Source organism: Macaca nemestrina, chromosome 16 (genome assembly GCF_043159975.1).
Source record: "Macaca nemestrina isolate mMacNem1 chromosome 16, mMacNem.hap1, whole genome shotgun sequence".
Taxonomy (NCBI): Eukaryota; Metazoa; Chordata; class Mammalia; order Primates; family Cercopithecidae; genus Macaca; species Macaca nemestrina.
In genome coordinates, this window is record NC_092140.1 from 100877659 (window position 1) to 100893322 (window position 15664).

The 15664-nt window shown below is 42.3% G+C and overlaps 2 protein-coding genes across 3 annotated transcripts; one reads left to right on the plus strand and one right to left on the minus strand.

Annotated features, from left to right (window-relative positions):
- Nucleotides 1-1736: 1736 nt before the first annotated feature.
- On the plus strand, nucleotides 1737-12297 carry LOC105490233 (APC membrane recruitment protein 2). Of its 2 annotated transcripts, XM_011755656.2 has the most exons (3): nucleotides 1741-2146; nucleotides 2340-3214; nucleotides 3581-12297. In XM_011755656.2, the coding sequence occupies exons 2-3, from the start codon at nucleotides 2440-2442 to the stop codon at nucleotides 4456-4458; spliced, it is 1653 nt and encodes a 550-aa protein (XP_011753958.2). In that variant the 5' UTR covers nucleotides 1741-2146; nucleotides 2340-2439; the 3' UTR covers nucleotides 4459-12297. The 2 variants fall into 2 exon arrangements, with proteins under 2 accessions (XP_011753956.2, XP_011753958.2); XM_011755654.2 differs by having other exon boundaries at nucleotides 1737-2146; nucleotides 2340-12297.
- Nucleotides 12298-14924: 2627 nt separating this feature from the next.
- Nucleotides 14925-15254, minus strand: LOC105490234 (large ribosomal subunit protein eL39-like). Its single transcript, XM_071081529.1, has one exon. The coding sequence runs from the start codon at nucleotides 15252-15254 to the stop codon at nucleotides 15099-15101; it is 156 nt and encodes a 51-aa protein (XP_070937630.1). The 3' UTR covers nucleotides 14925-15098.
- Between the last annotated feature and the right edge of the window lie 410 nt (nucleotides 15255-15664).

Consider the following 15664-nt stretch of genomic DNA (forward strand, 5'->3'; position numbering starts at 1 on the left):
TTCCAGGGGTCCCTGCTTTCTTCTGTCTCAGGGCCAGGAACTCATGGTGAGGGCAACTTCCCCAGGCTGAAGACAGCTTTGTCTCTTTCTCTTTGTTTGAGTGTTGATATCCCAAAGGAATGATACCCATCCCAAAGTCCTCTATCAGATTTCTCCCAGGAGGCCCAAAGATTCTCATGTAAATTAGAGTCACATTTGACCTGTCCTGATGGGTGAATAAACAGACCACTTTCTCCCAGTGGAGAAAGGGAGATTTTTTAATAGGCGACTTACTTTTCCTTGATCCCAGTCACAAACTCTTCCAAACTGACAGAGCTACATAGTAACTCACAAATCTAAGCAACTGTATGGGGTGTGTGTGTGTGTGTATGTGTGTAAAATTGAGACTTTCTATTGTTCTTCAAAAGGTTGTAAAGACATAACGAATGGGTTTCTCTTTACAGTTCCTTACACCCGGTCTCCCCAGGAAGCACTGAGGAGTCTGATTCATGATGTCAAGCGGTCAGTTAGAATCCGGGAAAGCCTCTTTCTGGTCTCACCTTACTTCCTGTTCCAGGAGAGACGCTCATTAATAGTGAGAGAGAGTTCATGGGATTAGAGTCCGGAAGTAACAACCTCTTGTGAACCTGAACTCATTGATTTCTTTGTTTTACAAAACAGTGTTCTTGATAAAAATAAACAAAAAAGGAAATAATACAACTAATAACTCCAAGGTCTAAATGTAAACCAGCTGTATCTCATAACAACAGAAGCTGCAATGGCCAACATACGTCATTAATAAAACGCCAACTTATGTGGATGGGGATTGGGATTTCTTGGCATGATGCAAACAGCACATAAAAAATGAGTAGGGAAGAGACTGGTATTTGTATACATATGTAATTATTACATATATTCTTAAACGATATCTAATAAATAATCAAATGATTGAATAACATATACTATATATACTATATTAATATAGTTATATTAATTATGTTAATATATTAATACATGTATATGCTTATATTAATATGTCTATTAATGTGTTCTATTAATATATTAATTAATTATTAATATTATATTAATATATGTATATGCTTATATATTATTATATAATCATATATCATATTAATATAATGTATATAATAATATTATATACATTATATACATATATACATGTATACATATAATATATACATATATACATATATAATATAATATATACATATATAATATGTATATATAATATACATATTATTGTATACATTATATTAATATACGTATATGCCTCTCCAAATTTCTTCTTTTTGCTAAGGAGCACTCATCTGGGATTATGAAATCAGATGTCACGATGAGAATATTAGCAGTCACTTTTAAAATCAGAACACAGAGGAGATCCCTAGACTGGGCTGTTTCCAGAAAAAAGGTTTTCCCTCTCCCCAGGCCAGGCCGGTAGGAATGTCTGCAGAGACCCCTGGACACACAGGGACCCCTGCCAAGCTTTTTCTGCTCTGTCTGTTGGGGAAGGGGGCTACAAGTCAACCCTGGTGGGATGGGGGAGGGGAGTGGTACAGCAGTGACAGGAACAATGCCAGCGTCCCGCTGAGTGGGAAAGGAGAGGGCAGGACCCAGACTCGAAGGCCCACCTGTGGAGTGGGTCTGAGATGCCCAGCCTGTGTTCTCGGTCAGCTTGTCTATTGTTATGAGATGTGGGCTGGGCCCCGGCGTCTGTGACTTCATCCCATGGTGGCTGGAGTCTGGGATAAAACTCATGGTTGTCCCAAAGGTGCAGCCAAACTCCACCCCGGGGAGCTGTTGTGCGCGCATTGCCGGGTTGCTGATCCACTGAGTGGTGCCGTGCACTTTTGTCACAAGAACCATAACCATAACGACAGCCACACCGCATGGACCTAGCGTGTGCTTAGCTCTGGACAAGACATGGATGTAGGCAGACGTGCTTCCTGCCTGCTGCGCTTAGTGCACTAGTGCTAAGGACAGACATGCAGGGCTTGGGAAAGGCATGAAGATGCATGGAGTCCAGGAGAGAGAGGATAAGAAAAGCAAGCATTTTGTGCTGGGTTGAATTGCGCTGTCGTTTTCAGAGGCATTGCGTGATCCACGGTTGCGCTCCCGCGAAGAGCGAGTCTGCAGAAGGATTCGGAAGGTGGGTGAGAGTTGAGGGAATCTGAATTCCATCATTACGACTCGAATTTCTGCAATCAGCTCGCGGCTGTGTCGCCTGCTCGTGCCCCACAAACGCCATGCAGCGCCGCGCCAAGTCGGATGGAAGTGGGTTAGGGGATTACATAAGCCCTTGCGGGAGGGAAGATGGTCTTTTATGTGTGTTTCTTTTGCAGCGGCGGCGGCGAGCGCGGCTCAGGTTGATTTAGAACACGGGTGACAGTGGCCTGGCGCGAGCCCACTGCTGACGACAGCGGCTCAGCCCGCGCGGTTTCCATGGAGACGAGCCGGAGCCGCGGCGGCGGCGGGGCTGTCAGCGAGCGCGGCGGAGCTGGCGCGTCCGCGGGGGTCTGCAGGAGGAAGGCGGAGGCCGGGGCCGGGACCCTCGCGGCAGACATGGACTTGCATTGTGACTGTGCCGCCGAGACGCCGGCCGCCGAGCCGCCGTCGGGGAAGATTAATAAAGCCGCCTTCAAATTATTCAAGAAAAGGAAATCGGGTGGCACCATGCCCAGCATTTTTGGGGTCAAAAACAAAGGGGACGGGAAGAGCTCGGGTCCGACGGGGCTGGTGAGGAGCAGGACCCACGACGGACTGGCCGAGGTGCTGGTGCTGGAGAGCGGCAGGAAGGAGGAGCCGCGCGGCGGGGGCGACGGCGGCGGGGGCGGCGGGGGGCGGCCGAATCCGGGGCCCCCCAGAGCCGCGGGGCCCGGCGGGGGCTCCCTCGCCAGCAGCTCGGTGGCCAAGTCGCACAGCTTCTTCTCGCTGCTGAAGAAGAACGGGCGCTCGGAAAACGGCAAGGGGGACCCCGCGGACGCGAGCAAGGCCGGCGGCAAACAAAAGCGGGGGCTGCGGGGGCTGTTCAGCGGCATGCGCTGGCACCGGAAAGACAAGCGGGCCAAGGCGGAGGCCGCGGAGGGGCGCGCGGCCGGGGGCGGCCTGATCCTGCCCGGCTCGCTCACCGCCAGCCTGGAGTGCGTCAAGGAGGAGACGCCCAGAGCCGCGCGCGAGCCGGAGGAGCCCGGCCAGGACGCCCCGCGAGACCCAGCAGGTGAGCCCGCAGGGGGAGAGGAGGTGCCCGCCCCCGCCGACCGCGCCCCAGCGCGGAGCTGCCGAGAGGCCGAGGGCCCGGACACCGGCGCCCGGGGAGAGGACGCCGCGGGGCATCGGCGCGCCGAGAAGCCCCGGGGACCCCCCGAGCCGGGGCCCGGGGAGGTCCGCACGGCCGAGGACGCGTCCAGGACGGGGGCCGTTCCGGTCAAGACGGTCCCCCTTGTCGACTCCGAAGGCGGCAGCGGCCGGGCGCCCGCCGCCCCGGACCCTGCCTCTGTCGATCCACCCTCAGACCCGTCGGCAGATCGTATTTGTTTGATGTTTTCTGACGTGACTTCACTGAAAAGCTTTGACTCTCTTACAGGCTGCGGAGATATTATTGCAGACCCAGAGGAAGAGGCAGGTCCCAGCTGTGACAAGCATGCCCCCGGGCCAGGCAAGCCGGCTCTCTCTAAAAAGAACCCCGGCGTGGTGGCCTACCAGGGAGGCGGGGAAGAGATGGCCAGCCCGGACGAGGTGGACGACACCTACCTGCAGGAGTTCTGGGACATGCTGTCCCAGACCGAGGAGCAGGCACCCGGGCCCCAGGAGGGCGCGGCTAAGGTGGCAGCCGCGCTGGAAGCCAAGGTGGCGCCCGAAACCTCCAAAGACACCAGGTGTGTGGAAGCGGCCAAGGACGCGTCCTCGGTCAAGCGCAGGAGGCTCAACCGGATTCCCATCGAGCCCCATCCGAAGGAGGAGCCCAAGCACCCGGAGAAGGAGCAGCAGGAAGGCGTCCCCAACAGCGACGAGGGCTACTGGGACTCCACCACGCCAGGCCCAGAGGAAGACAGCGCCAGCAGCGGGAAGAAGGCGGGCATCCCCCGGGATAGCTACAGTGGGGACGCGCTCTACGATCTCTATGCTGACCCGGACGGAAGTCCAGCAACCCTTCCTGGGGGGAAGGACAACGAGGAGACGTCCTGCCTGTCCCGGTTAAAGCCCGTATCTCCAGGCACCATCACTTGTCCGCTGCGAACCCCAGGCAGCTTGTTGAAGGACTCTAAGATCCCTATTAGCATCAAGCACCTGACCAACCTTCCATCTAGCCATCCCGTGGTGCACCAGCAACCCTCCAGGAGTGAGATGCCCAGAACAAAAATCCCGGTTTCCAAAGTGCTGGTCCGCAGAGTCAGCAACCGGGGCTTGGCTGGGACCACCATCAGGGCAACGGCCTGCCACGACAGTGCCAAAAAGTTGTGAGGTCTTCCAGGCCAAAGTGGATGGGCCACATGTCAAGGAATACAACTTTTCCCTGGAAACCACTGCAGTTAGTTTTGCTTTTCCTAAAAAAGTCTTTTAGGACACCACCCGTCCCCGCCTGCTCCAGAGCATGGACCGAGGAGGTGTCTGTGCCCTGAGCAGGGACAGGATAACACCGGAAAGAGGGATGCTACACTTGGGATTCTCCTCTCAAGATAAGTCCCTGAGAGTTGTTTTCAAGCACTTTTTTCTTTTTTACCTTTAAGTTTTTCTTCTTTTTTTCTTTAATATAGTGAACACTTGGAAGTCACCTTTACTTGCCTTTGCAGAAAACAGGACTTAGCCAAACCTAAATAAGAGTCATGCCTGGATATTGGGATGAGCCAGTGTCCGGAGGCCTGAAGGAACCACTGAAGAACCAGAGGAGATCTCCTCTTCCAAGACAGATTTCCTTCCTTCCCTTCTTTCCTCTTTCCTTTCCAGGAAAAAAAAAAGAAAAAGGAAAAAAAAGAAAGAACCTTTGCTGTATCACTGTGTGGAAAACACCTCCAAAGCTGAAAGAGCCAGGTATTTACCTGATGAGCGGAGGGGACCATTGATTGGCAGAAAACTTCCCTACTTCAGTTGCTAGATATGCAAATTGATACGTATCTAACAGTAGGAAAATAAAGGCGAGTTTTGGTTTGGTTGATTTCAGTAATTTGTTTGGGGAGATATAAAAGGCTCAGGAGAGCAGGCTTTTGCTTTTGTCTGTTTCTTCCCCCACCCAGTGCAGAAATCAGGATCAGGGAAAGATTTTACTAAATGCCAATAGATACAGTATTTAAGCATTTATAAGCTGAAACCTTCTCATGTGAAGATAATGCGTATTTTACAGTTTATCCAGCTGTTAACATTTTGTAATCATCAATAATCTAGAATATAAAATCCGGTCTTACAGCTAGGCGTGATGACGGTCCCCAAACCCTTGACGTTCTGTTATGTACTGTAATGGGAAGAGATTCTGGTTTTGTTTCATATGGGTCCTCTGGTTCTCAAAACAGCAACAACAACAAATCTATTGTGCTGGTATCCCAGAGGAATGGCTCTGCCTTGTTTTGGGTAAGAGTCTGTTTCTCACCCCAAAGCCTCTTTTCAGATTTTTTTTTTAACCTTGATTATAAAATTTTGGATCCAACCATTCCTCAATATGGTGAGTGCAAAATGAGGAACACATAAAGAAAAACAATAGAAAGATATAGTTTTTCACATCATTTGCCTTTTGCTTTATGGACTTATGATGAAGACAAGTGTGTGCAGAATATGACATTGGCAAGCTTATGTATTGTAAACCCTTCATGCCAAGATTTTTTTTGAAAAGTCATTTGCTTCTATGTATGTTTTCTAATATTTCAGATGAAACATTTATTTCAAAAAGGGTTATTATATGCCTAGTTTCAATGATAAACTGAAGCAGTTCCTAGAATGCTATTAGTGTCTAATGATGAAATTAATATCCTTTTTAAAATACACTTCAGTGTATTTAATTAAAAGACCAGAGCTTCTACTAGGAGGTGATTCATCATAGCAGGAAGATTATGCATATTCAAGTGAAACTACACATATGTAAATGACATGAACACTTCTGTATAAGTCTCATTTCCAGAGAGATTGCATTAGTAATGAACTGTTATTACATGCTTTTTCAGTTTGTTTTCTGTTTCGTAAATGAAAGAATAAGGCAAGTTAAATATATGAAAGCCTATTTTAATAATATGAAGAAAGTAACACAATAAATGGGCATCAAAGGAAAGCAAATTTGAGCCAGTAGCAGAAAGTAGGCCATTCCCCATTTTAAATTTGCAGTGATTCAATTAGGAGAGGTTTGCTGAATTTCTTCATCAGTCATATGACTGGCTTTTATTGCATTGTCTCCGATCCATAATGCTTTTTCAAAGTAATCTTTTAATATTTAATTTCTTTATGTGTGTAGCTGAGGCCCTATATGCAGTCATAGCCTTAAGCATTCTGAACACACTGCCAGGAATTCATGTAAGCATCTCACACTCACGTGCTCATGCACACAACGGTGTACAGACTAACAGACAAAAGACATCTACTCTAGATTTGAAAATTATTTTTGAAATTATTTCTGTATTAAACAAGGGATTTAAATTTGATTTCATGCCGATAGTACTATTTAGACTCAAAATATATTCATCTTCCCCTGGTGAATGGAGAAAATATAAATTTTATTCCTAGCTGTAAAACAAAGGATCTTGATTTCCTTGTGGTACATTTTCCTGCAAGGGTTATATTCTCCTTTGCATGAATCCATGGCAAAGTTATGTTCGTTCATTTGTTCATTTGTACAGGAAAGTTAAGAATACCTGAAAAACTTATGAGAATATTGTAATAGTAAAGGCAATCTATTTCTTAAGCAGTACAAGAGAAGTTTTTGCTTTCCTGATTTTCGGACTTATTCCTCCATTTACATCATTATGCTGTGTCTCCTCTTCATAAGAAAAGGAACACGTGAGCAAAGTTTATCTTAATTTCCACTGGCCTGTCAATTAACCAGTTATAAAAGGTATAAAATATTTCCTTTTTAAATTTATATTTTCCACCTTTTTTTTTACCTTACATTTTTAAGAATTGCACCTACACCAATCAAATAAAGGATTTGGGCAATGAATTAAACAGCCTCAATCACTTGATGGGAAATCCCTGGAGTGGCAGGAAGAGTAGATTCTCAACTTTTTCCAACCATGGAACAGGGATCATAGTTGCTTTCTTGTGCCAAGGGCTACTTTCTCTCATTTGTGTTCACGGAGATTGTTTTTTCAAGAATTTTCCTAGATTTACATTCCAATTTTTATTAATGCATTATATCTAATGACCTTGTGAAGATTATTCAGGCCCATATTTGCTGACTTTTTAAGAGAAGGATTGGATAGAGGCTAATTGTATCTTTCCCATGTATGTATATTCTAAGGTACTTGGTTGATTGACTTCCTTTAGTTGAAAAGCTGCCCAAATTAGACAGGAAAAAGTCCAACCAATTGTTGGACGAAAATTTATCAGTTGGCTTAATAGCTCTGCGCAAAGATAGCCTGACTTTAATGTCTGTATTACACATACACTGTTATTTGAAACACTCTGCTTTAGTACAGATGGTGGTTGATGCTTTTAGCCTGCCATTAGCACCAACTGGGAGAAATTTTACTACAGCATTTTAAATAATCACAAGAGGAAATAGATTTTTATTATTTTATCTAATAACAACAATAGAATATAGAATACAAAGGACTTCCTTTAGATACATTTTCCACAAATTAACTGCTTATTTAAATACAAAGGGTTTAATATCTATGAAGGTAATAACTCACTGTGTTTAAAGGATTTATTTCTTCATCTCAGAGGTAGTCTTCAAGTATTTGCAATTAAACCGTATGCAAATAGCCCTTTGCTTACACAATTATCCAGGTAAAAAGACTATGTCAGGTGTTGAGATTTCTTTGAATTTTCTAAGAGTTTTCATTATTTACACCTTTGTCAGATTAATTTTAAAGGCGACTCCTGACTGTTAGCTTGGTGTGAAGAGATCCACTCAGGCAGCTCGTGTCTCCTAAGTGCCCTCAGACAGCAGTGACGGGACACTTCACATGACGCTAGCATATTTGCTCTGTTCGCATGGCAGAATGCATTCCCTGCTGTTAGTCATCTAGATTTCTCTCCTGAATTACAAATACATGGATTTGGCTCCCCTGACGCTTGGCTTCTACTGAGACCTGTTCCAGTCCATTCACATATGCTTTGCTCCCCTTCTCATTGTTAAGATATTAATTCAAGAAGTTTTTTGCTGTTAAACATAAGGAAAAAGCATCACAATCGCCTCGTCTCATCACTGAGGAAAGCTAGTTTAAAGTATCTGAGTGAAATAAGAGAGAAAACCCAAATACCTCACCTAACCCAGTTTCCCTTTCCCCACCTCCGGGCAGAGCAAGGAAAGGAACAGTTCTTATTTGTGTAAACTCAGCCTTAGAAAATGTCAATTCATAACACACAAAAATATTTATGAAACAGTTTGGGACCAAGGGGGTAGTAAGGTAGACGGGTGTCTTATAGAGCCTGTGTGGGGAAGCAAAAGGCAAGGGTGTAGTTCACAGGCAGAAGCAAGCTGTAACACGGTCAGTGCAGTGTGTAAGTGTGGCTCCTCACAGGCGGCCATCCATTGTGAGACCTCATCTTGCTCTGAAGATTTCCTGGTGGCTGTCATGCATTCATTGCTTCTCAAAAGCCTTGCACTGTGATAAGGGTTTAAAGGAGACAGATTGTTGCAACAATAGCCACTTCTAAGGAATGTTTTTATGTCACTGCAGATGATGTTTTTAAGAGGTGATTCAGAATGATAGTTTCATGATTACGGAAAGGAGTTCCTTCTCAAACTGCCAAAGGAAAGATGAAAATAGTCACGAGCCTCCAGAACTGAAATTGGGCACCTTTCATCATTGATATTTACTTTAATTCAATGCAACACTTATTTATGGGGCATCTACTGTATCGAATACTTAATAAAACCCCTTCAGTTTGGAGCTCACACCTAAGCTGCGCTGTAATTGGATTTTCTTAATATACATTAAAAACACAAAACAATTTTATTTTACTTTTTTTTGGTATTTGCATTTGTTGCTTATAGCTTGTGGGGTGCAGCAGAGTGGTGTGAGGTCGAGGAAGGGCACTATGAATTAAGCCACACGAATGCCTCTAAAAAAATAGTAAATATAAAAATAGTTAACATTAGTTGAATACTTACGATATGTCAGGCGCTGCTAGGAGATTTAGAAATAATTACTTAGTCCTCTTAACAGCCATATGGGGTAGGTAATATTATCTCTCCAGCATGACAGCTTTAATTCATCCCTTTTGTTTCTATCCCTTTCCATCTCTGTCTCTCTCTCTCTCTCTCTCTTTTCCCCTGGTCTGTAGGACAGGGATATAAACTCTTTAGTGATTTGCAGTAATTGAAGAGCTAAGAACTGCTTAGTGTCATTGTCAGCTCACTTGTAATAGAAAGAGCTAACCCAGGTCCATGCAGCTGCAAATTAGTTTTGTGTCTGAGATGACGGTGCTCACAATCATATACAGGGAACCCTGCCGCTGTGCTATGCTGAGTAGGCAAACGTTGGCCTTCCCTTGGACGGATCCTCTTCTCTTAGGATTAACGTGGGAAGTAAGACAGAAATCTCTTCTGTTGTCATGGCGATACTTCTTCCCTGATAGGGTATCATTCGTTCCAAGCATGTTTGTTTCATTTGTTTTTATTCCTACCTTAAATCCAGTCTTGGTGGGTTCTGGGTGGTCTATGCATATGTGTGTGTGTTTTAATTGAAGTAAGAATATTGAATATGAGATCTACCCTCTTTTTTTTTTTTTGAAATGGAGTCTCATTCTGTCGCCCAGGCTGGAGTGCAGTGGCGTGATCTCAGCTCATTATAACCTCCACCTCCCAGGTTCAAGCGATTCTCCTGCCTCAGCCTCCCAAGTAGCTGAGACTACAGGCATGCACCACCATGCCTGTTAGTTTTTGTATTTTTAGTAGAGACAGGATTTCACCATGTTGGCCAGGCTGGTCTCAAACTCCTGACCTCAAGTGATCTGCCCACCTCCACCTCCAAAGTGTGGGGATTACAGGCATGAGCCACTGCGCCCGGCCTACCTTCTTTAATTTTTAAGTACACAATAGAGTATTGTTAACTATAGCCACAGTGTTGTACAGCAAATCTCTCTAACCTATGCATCCTGCGTAACTGAAACTCTATGCCCATTGAACAGCAGCCCCTCATTTCCTCCCCCATCAGTCCCTGGCAACCATCATTCTACTCTCTGCTTCTATGAGTCTGGCTATTTTAGATCCCTTATAGAAGTGGGAACGCACAGTATTTGTCCTTCTGTGACTGGCTTATTTCATTGCGTATAACATCCCCCAAGTTTACCCATGTTGCTGCATATGGCAGGATTTCCGTCTTTTTTCAGGCTGAATAATATTTCCGTATATGTATATGCTGCATTTTAAAAAACCCATTCATCCACTGACAGACATTTACATTATTTTCACATCTTGGCTATTGTGAGTAATGCTACAATGAGCAAGGGAGTGAAAATATATCTCCTTAAGATCCTGATTTCGGTTTTTTTGAATAAATACCCAGAAGTGGAATTACTGGGTCATTCATATGGTAATTCTAATTAAAAATAGAATTATTTTTAATTTCTGGAAGAACTTCTGTGCTGCTTTCCACAGTGGTTTCATCTGTTTACATACTTAGCAATGGTGCACAAGGATTCCAGTTTCTCCACATCTTTGCCAACTTGTTATCTGTGTTTGTTTCAGTGACAGCTGTTTGAGTTGTCCCTTGCCTTGATGCAATTCTGAACTTCAGAAATAAGCACCTGGCTCCTTTAAAAGCCGTCCATCCTGTGTTGTGTCCACAGCCACAGAATCCTGTCCTACATTTTCTGATTCATTAACTCATTCAACTAATAGCTATTGAACACCTTCAATAAGTCAGTCACCGTGAAGATGAGTATTTTATATTGAATTCTATTAACATATCCTCTACGTTTACTATGGTGCCAGACAGGATGCTGTGTGCTTTTTTTTTACATTGTTATCTTTACTGTTCACAAGAACTATGTAAGGTAGGTATTGGTAAAATGGGGTAATTTTGGAAATTCTTCAATAATCGAGTAGAATAACTTTCTGCTCTATGCGAGAAGATACGTTTTAAATAAGATATGGCTTAGGTTTCTGGTTACTTGAGACATATTATACTTTCTCAGATACTCTCAGACCTGAATCGTTTAACAAAATAAAGCAGAAATACTAAAAATATCTGGTTCAATAGCATAGGGGCATGGAGTAGACATGCAGAAAATACTTGTTCACTTGCCTTGAAATGGCTCCAGGTGGCCTGAAGGAATCAATGAACCTTCTCAAATATCTACATTACAACCATTGGTCCCTACTACACATTTATTTCTAAATAAAGGAGGAAAAACTCTAGCAAAGAAATATTTAACATTTTCACTGCTTCCAGGATAAATCTTACTGAATATGGAGGATCTGATAGTCGTAGGTCTATCAGGAATATCAGGGAAAATGCTTTTGATGTTGTAGGCAAAGTAGATTCCTATCATTTGTACTTGACACCAGCTACCTAGCAGGCTCATTGTGAACTTCAGGTTTTGCCCATGTTATTTATATAAAGTATCTCAGTGTAATATAGGGAATTGCAGGTTATTTGAAAATAGTAACAAAGAAAACCCAAACGAGAAACTCCATTTCTAGAATTAGTTTTCCTGAAAGTCAGGCATGTCTTTGAGGACAAACTTTTGGCGGTATTATTTTTGTGCACAGGAGGAAAATTGTTAGTAGGTTTATAGATATTATTTTTATAATAGAATGTTAAACCCCTGAAAAACATCAAAAATTGTCTCCTAGAACTAATTCTATGTTTTAAAAACTTGTTTTAAAGAGGGATTCTAAATAGCAATAGGGTCTTTTCTCCTTTCTCCACTCCAATGGTTTAATGGGATAGAGGAATCAATGTTTATATTTTTAAACCTGTAAATATTTTATTTTGGGTATTTTGTATATTTGTTGATATAATTCCATTTTGTGCATATGTACCATTGTGCATGTTGCTGTTTTTGATAGTCACTCTTTTAATGAATGTAAGAAGCTTGGACTAATAGCACTTTTCTTGTTCCATTCAAACATCTGAAAATGAAACTACCACACTGCCATTTTAACTGTTGTGTTTAATTTCAGTCAATAAATTTTGTTGCTCCTTTGCATTTAAAGTGAATTCTGGTTGTTCTTTCTCCAGGATCAATTTTATTTCCAGTCTTTTCAATTTTTATAAATTATACTAATGATGGTGATAATCAGGAGATGATGTGTGTGTGACTGTCTTGTGGAAAGACCAATGGGAGGCCCATATTTCTTTCCACACTTTGTAAACAAGTGAAAAATTCCTTGTGTGGTTTGGGCAGCTGCCTTTTGAAAAGCTCGTTTGTTATTCTGACTCTGATCTGAATTCTGAGCCCTTTACTTAGAAAATCTCCATTCCTTATCATCTCCCATGAGGGCGGCTAATCTGTGCTGTCAGGTAGCAGCAACATTAGGGCCACTGGAATCTTTCTAAAAAGTTGCTTTCTGGTTTTTGTTTATTTTGTTTTTGGTGGTTATGTTTTCATTTTCTCTGTGTAACAGGTAGGGAAGCCTCTCAAGGAAGGGAGGCCGGAAACCCCCAGATGTAGCTACTGATCCCTGTAGGCCAAGAGCTTTCCATTCCGTGGTCCAAGAATGGGCTGAGAACCTAAGGGGAGGTGGACGCATCCACAGGAGGGCGGCGAGGACTGTTTCCTAGACCTTTTTTGGTAGCTGATGGTCAAGCACAGAAAATCAGTCAGGATAAAGATATTTGAGCAACACCTTTGGCCACATATTATAACCCTGGACCAAACAACTAGATAATCCACATTCTTTTCAACTGCAAATAAAACATTTCTGAATATTGATTATATCCTATACCATGAAATAAGTCTTGACACATTTCAAAAAATAGTTCCTCACAGAATGTGTTCTCTTACCGCAACACACCTACACTAGAAATTAGTATTAAAAAGATAATTAAAATCACTCCATACATTTGGACATTTGAAAAATGCACCTTTCAATAGCTCACGGATCACAGAATAAATGAGTAAGGATATTAAAAAACAATTAGATGTGCATAATTATGAAAATGATCTATATTAAGACATGAAATATAACCAACTCTGTACTTAGGAGAAATTTTATAGCTTCAAATAGGTTGTAAAAGATAAGGAGCTGAGGATTAATACGCTGAGAATCCATTTTAATTAAATGTAAGAAGTTAAGAAAAGAATAACAGAATAAACACGTAGGAATTTTAATTAAGAACTGGCCAGGTGCGGTGGCTCACACCTGCAATCCCATCACTTTGGGAGGCTGAGGCGGGTGGATCACTTGAGGTCAGGATTTCGAGACCAACCTGCCCCACATGGTAAAACCCTGTCCAAAAATCCAAAATTAGCCTGGCATGGTGGATGAGGCCTGTTAATCCCAGCTTCTTGGGAGGCTGAGGCAAGAGAGTTGCTTGAACCCAGGAGGTGGAGGTTTCAGTGAGCTGAGACTGGGCCATTGCGCTCCAGCCTGGGCAATAAGAGTGAAACTCCACCTCAAAAAAAAAAAGAATTAATATTAATAAGAGCAGAAAGCAATAATACAGAAGACAAAGATACCCTAAAGTAGATCAACAAAGATAAAAATGTTTTGAAAACCATCTAACAATATTTTTAAAGAAAAAAATAGAAAAGATAAAAGTATGGTTCAGAATTAGACGGGCATAACTACAGTTGCGGTAGAGATAAAAAGTATAATGAAAGAATGTTAGACATATTATGGCAATAATTTTATTTTTGGAGACAGGGTCTAGCTCTGTTGCCCAGTCTGGAGTGCAGTGATGTGATCATGGCTCACTGCAGCCTGGACCCCTTGGGCTTAAGTGAGTCTCCTGCCTCAGCCTCCCAATTAGCTGGGACTACAGACCCACACCACCATGCCCAGCTAATTATTTTATTTTTTGTAGAGATGGGTTTTCACCATGTTGTCCAGGCTGATCTCAAATTCCTGGGATCAAGCGATTTCCTGCCTCAGCCTCCCAAAGTGCTAGGATTACAGGTATCAACCACCACTTCTGGCCTATTATGACAATAGATTTTTAAAACTCAGGTAGAGTATGCAAATTCATGTGTGGGGTGTGTGTGTGTGTGTGTGTGTGTGTGTGTATAAAACATAGGAATATATGTGAATATATATATATAAAACCAAAAGTGACTTGAGAAGAAATGGATAACCTAAAGAGTCCTAGAACTATGAAAGACAGTGAATTGGTAGTTAAACTCTTTCTCTCCCCCTCCAAACAAAACAAAACAAAGCAAAGCAGTAAAACCAGATAGCAGAACAAATGTTTCAGCAAAATCTAGTGATTAGGCAATTCCAAATTTATAGAAATGTATAGAATTTATAGAAATGTATATAATTATAAAAATTATAGACACATCTCTATTGTGAAATTCAACATTTCTACATAAACTATTAGAAAAAACTGAATCTAGTCATCTGGAAAACCAACCATACATCACGATTAAGTTGGGTTTAATCCAGGAATACAAATATGGCTGCCTGTTCGAATGAAATCTCTATAAATACTTTTTACTACTTTAAGAGACTGAAGGAGAAACATATGATATCTCAAAGTGATAGATTCACATGACTGAAGCAGTTCTTAGTGTCCCCTAAGAATTCCAGAAGTTGGATACCTAATTCCTGTCGTATTCCTGAAGAGTACTTAAGCTCTTCAGGACAGTGGGTTTCTTTTTTTTTTTTTTTGAAATGAAAGGCCTCACATATTTATTACTGAACCCAGCCAACCAACGCATTCATAATAGATTCAGAGAGGAAAATACGTCGAACTCTCCAGAGAGTGGTGACATTTTCAGTTTGATACGGTAATGTGATCGTGACCTTCAGACAGCACAAATATATGTGCCATCTCATGTGCAATTCCTTATAGACCCAGCTTGGTTCTTCTCCAGTGTCTCCTTTTGGAGTTGTACCTTATTTTATTTCTAGTTTTCATCCGAATCCACTGGGGAATGGGACGATTTTGCTTTTGTTTCTTGGCCAGGAATCGCTTAATCCTGAAAGTCTTGTGAGAAGACATGGCGAGAAGTGGAGGCAAGAACACACCACGATGGCGGAGAAAGGAGACAGTGGGTTTCTTTAAACTTTAAACACTTTGTCTAGCAACACTATTTTAAGCAGTTGCTCACATTTCATTCAATTTAAGGTACTATAGATGTACTCTTCTTTCATGTGTCACAAAAAAAGTCTTCCAATTATAAGATGCACCCAATTTCAGAGATGTAAAATTGTGAAAACGTGCATCTTAGAATGGATGAAATATTGATGTATTTGTTAAAAGTTGTAGCTATAATATTTTTCCTCTTCCCTTAAAGAAAGGAAGGTTTTCTGTTTTTTATTTCTTTTTGAAAAAGACGGTTATCTACAGATACCAAATATCCAGACGTTTGGAAGCATTTAATATTTAGTGAAGAATGTATGAGGCAGACA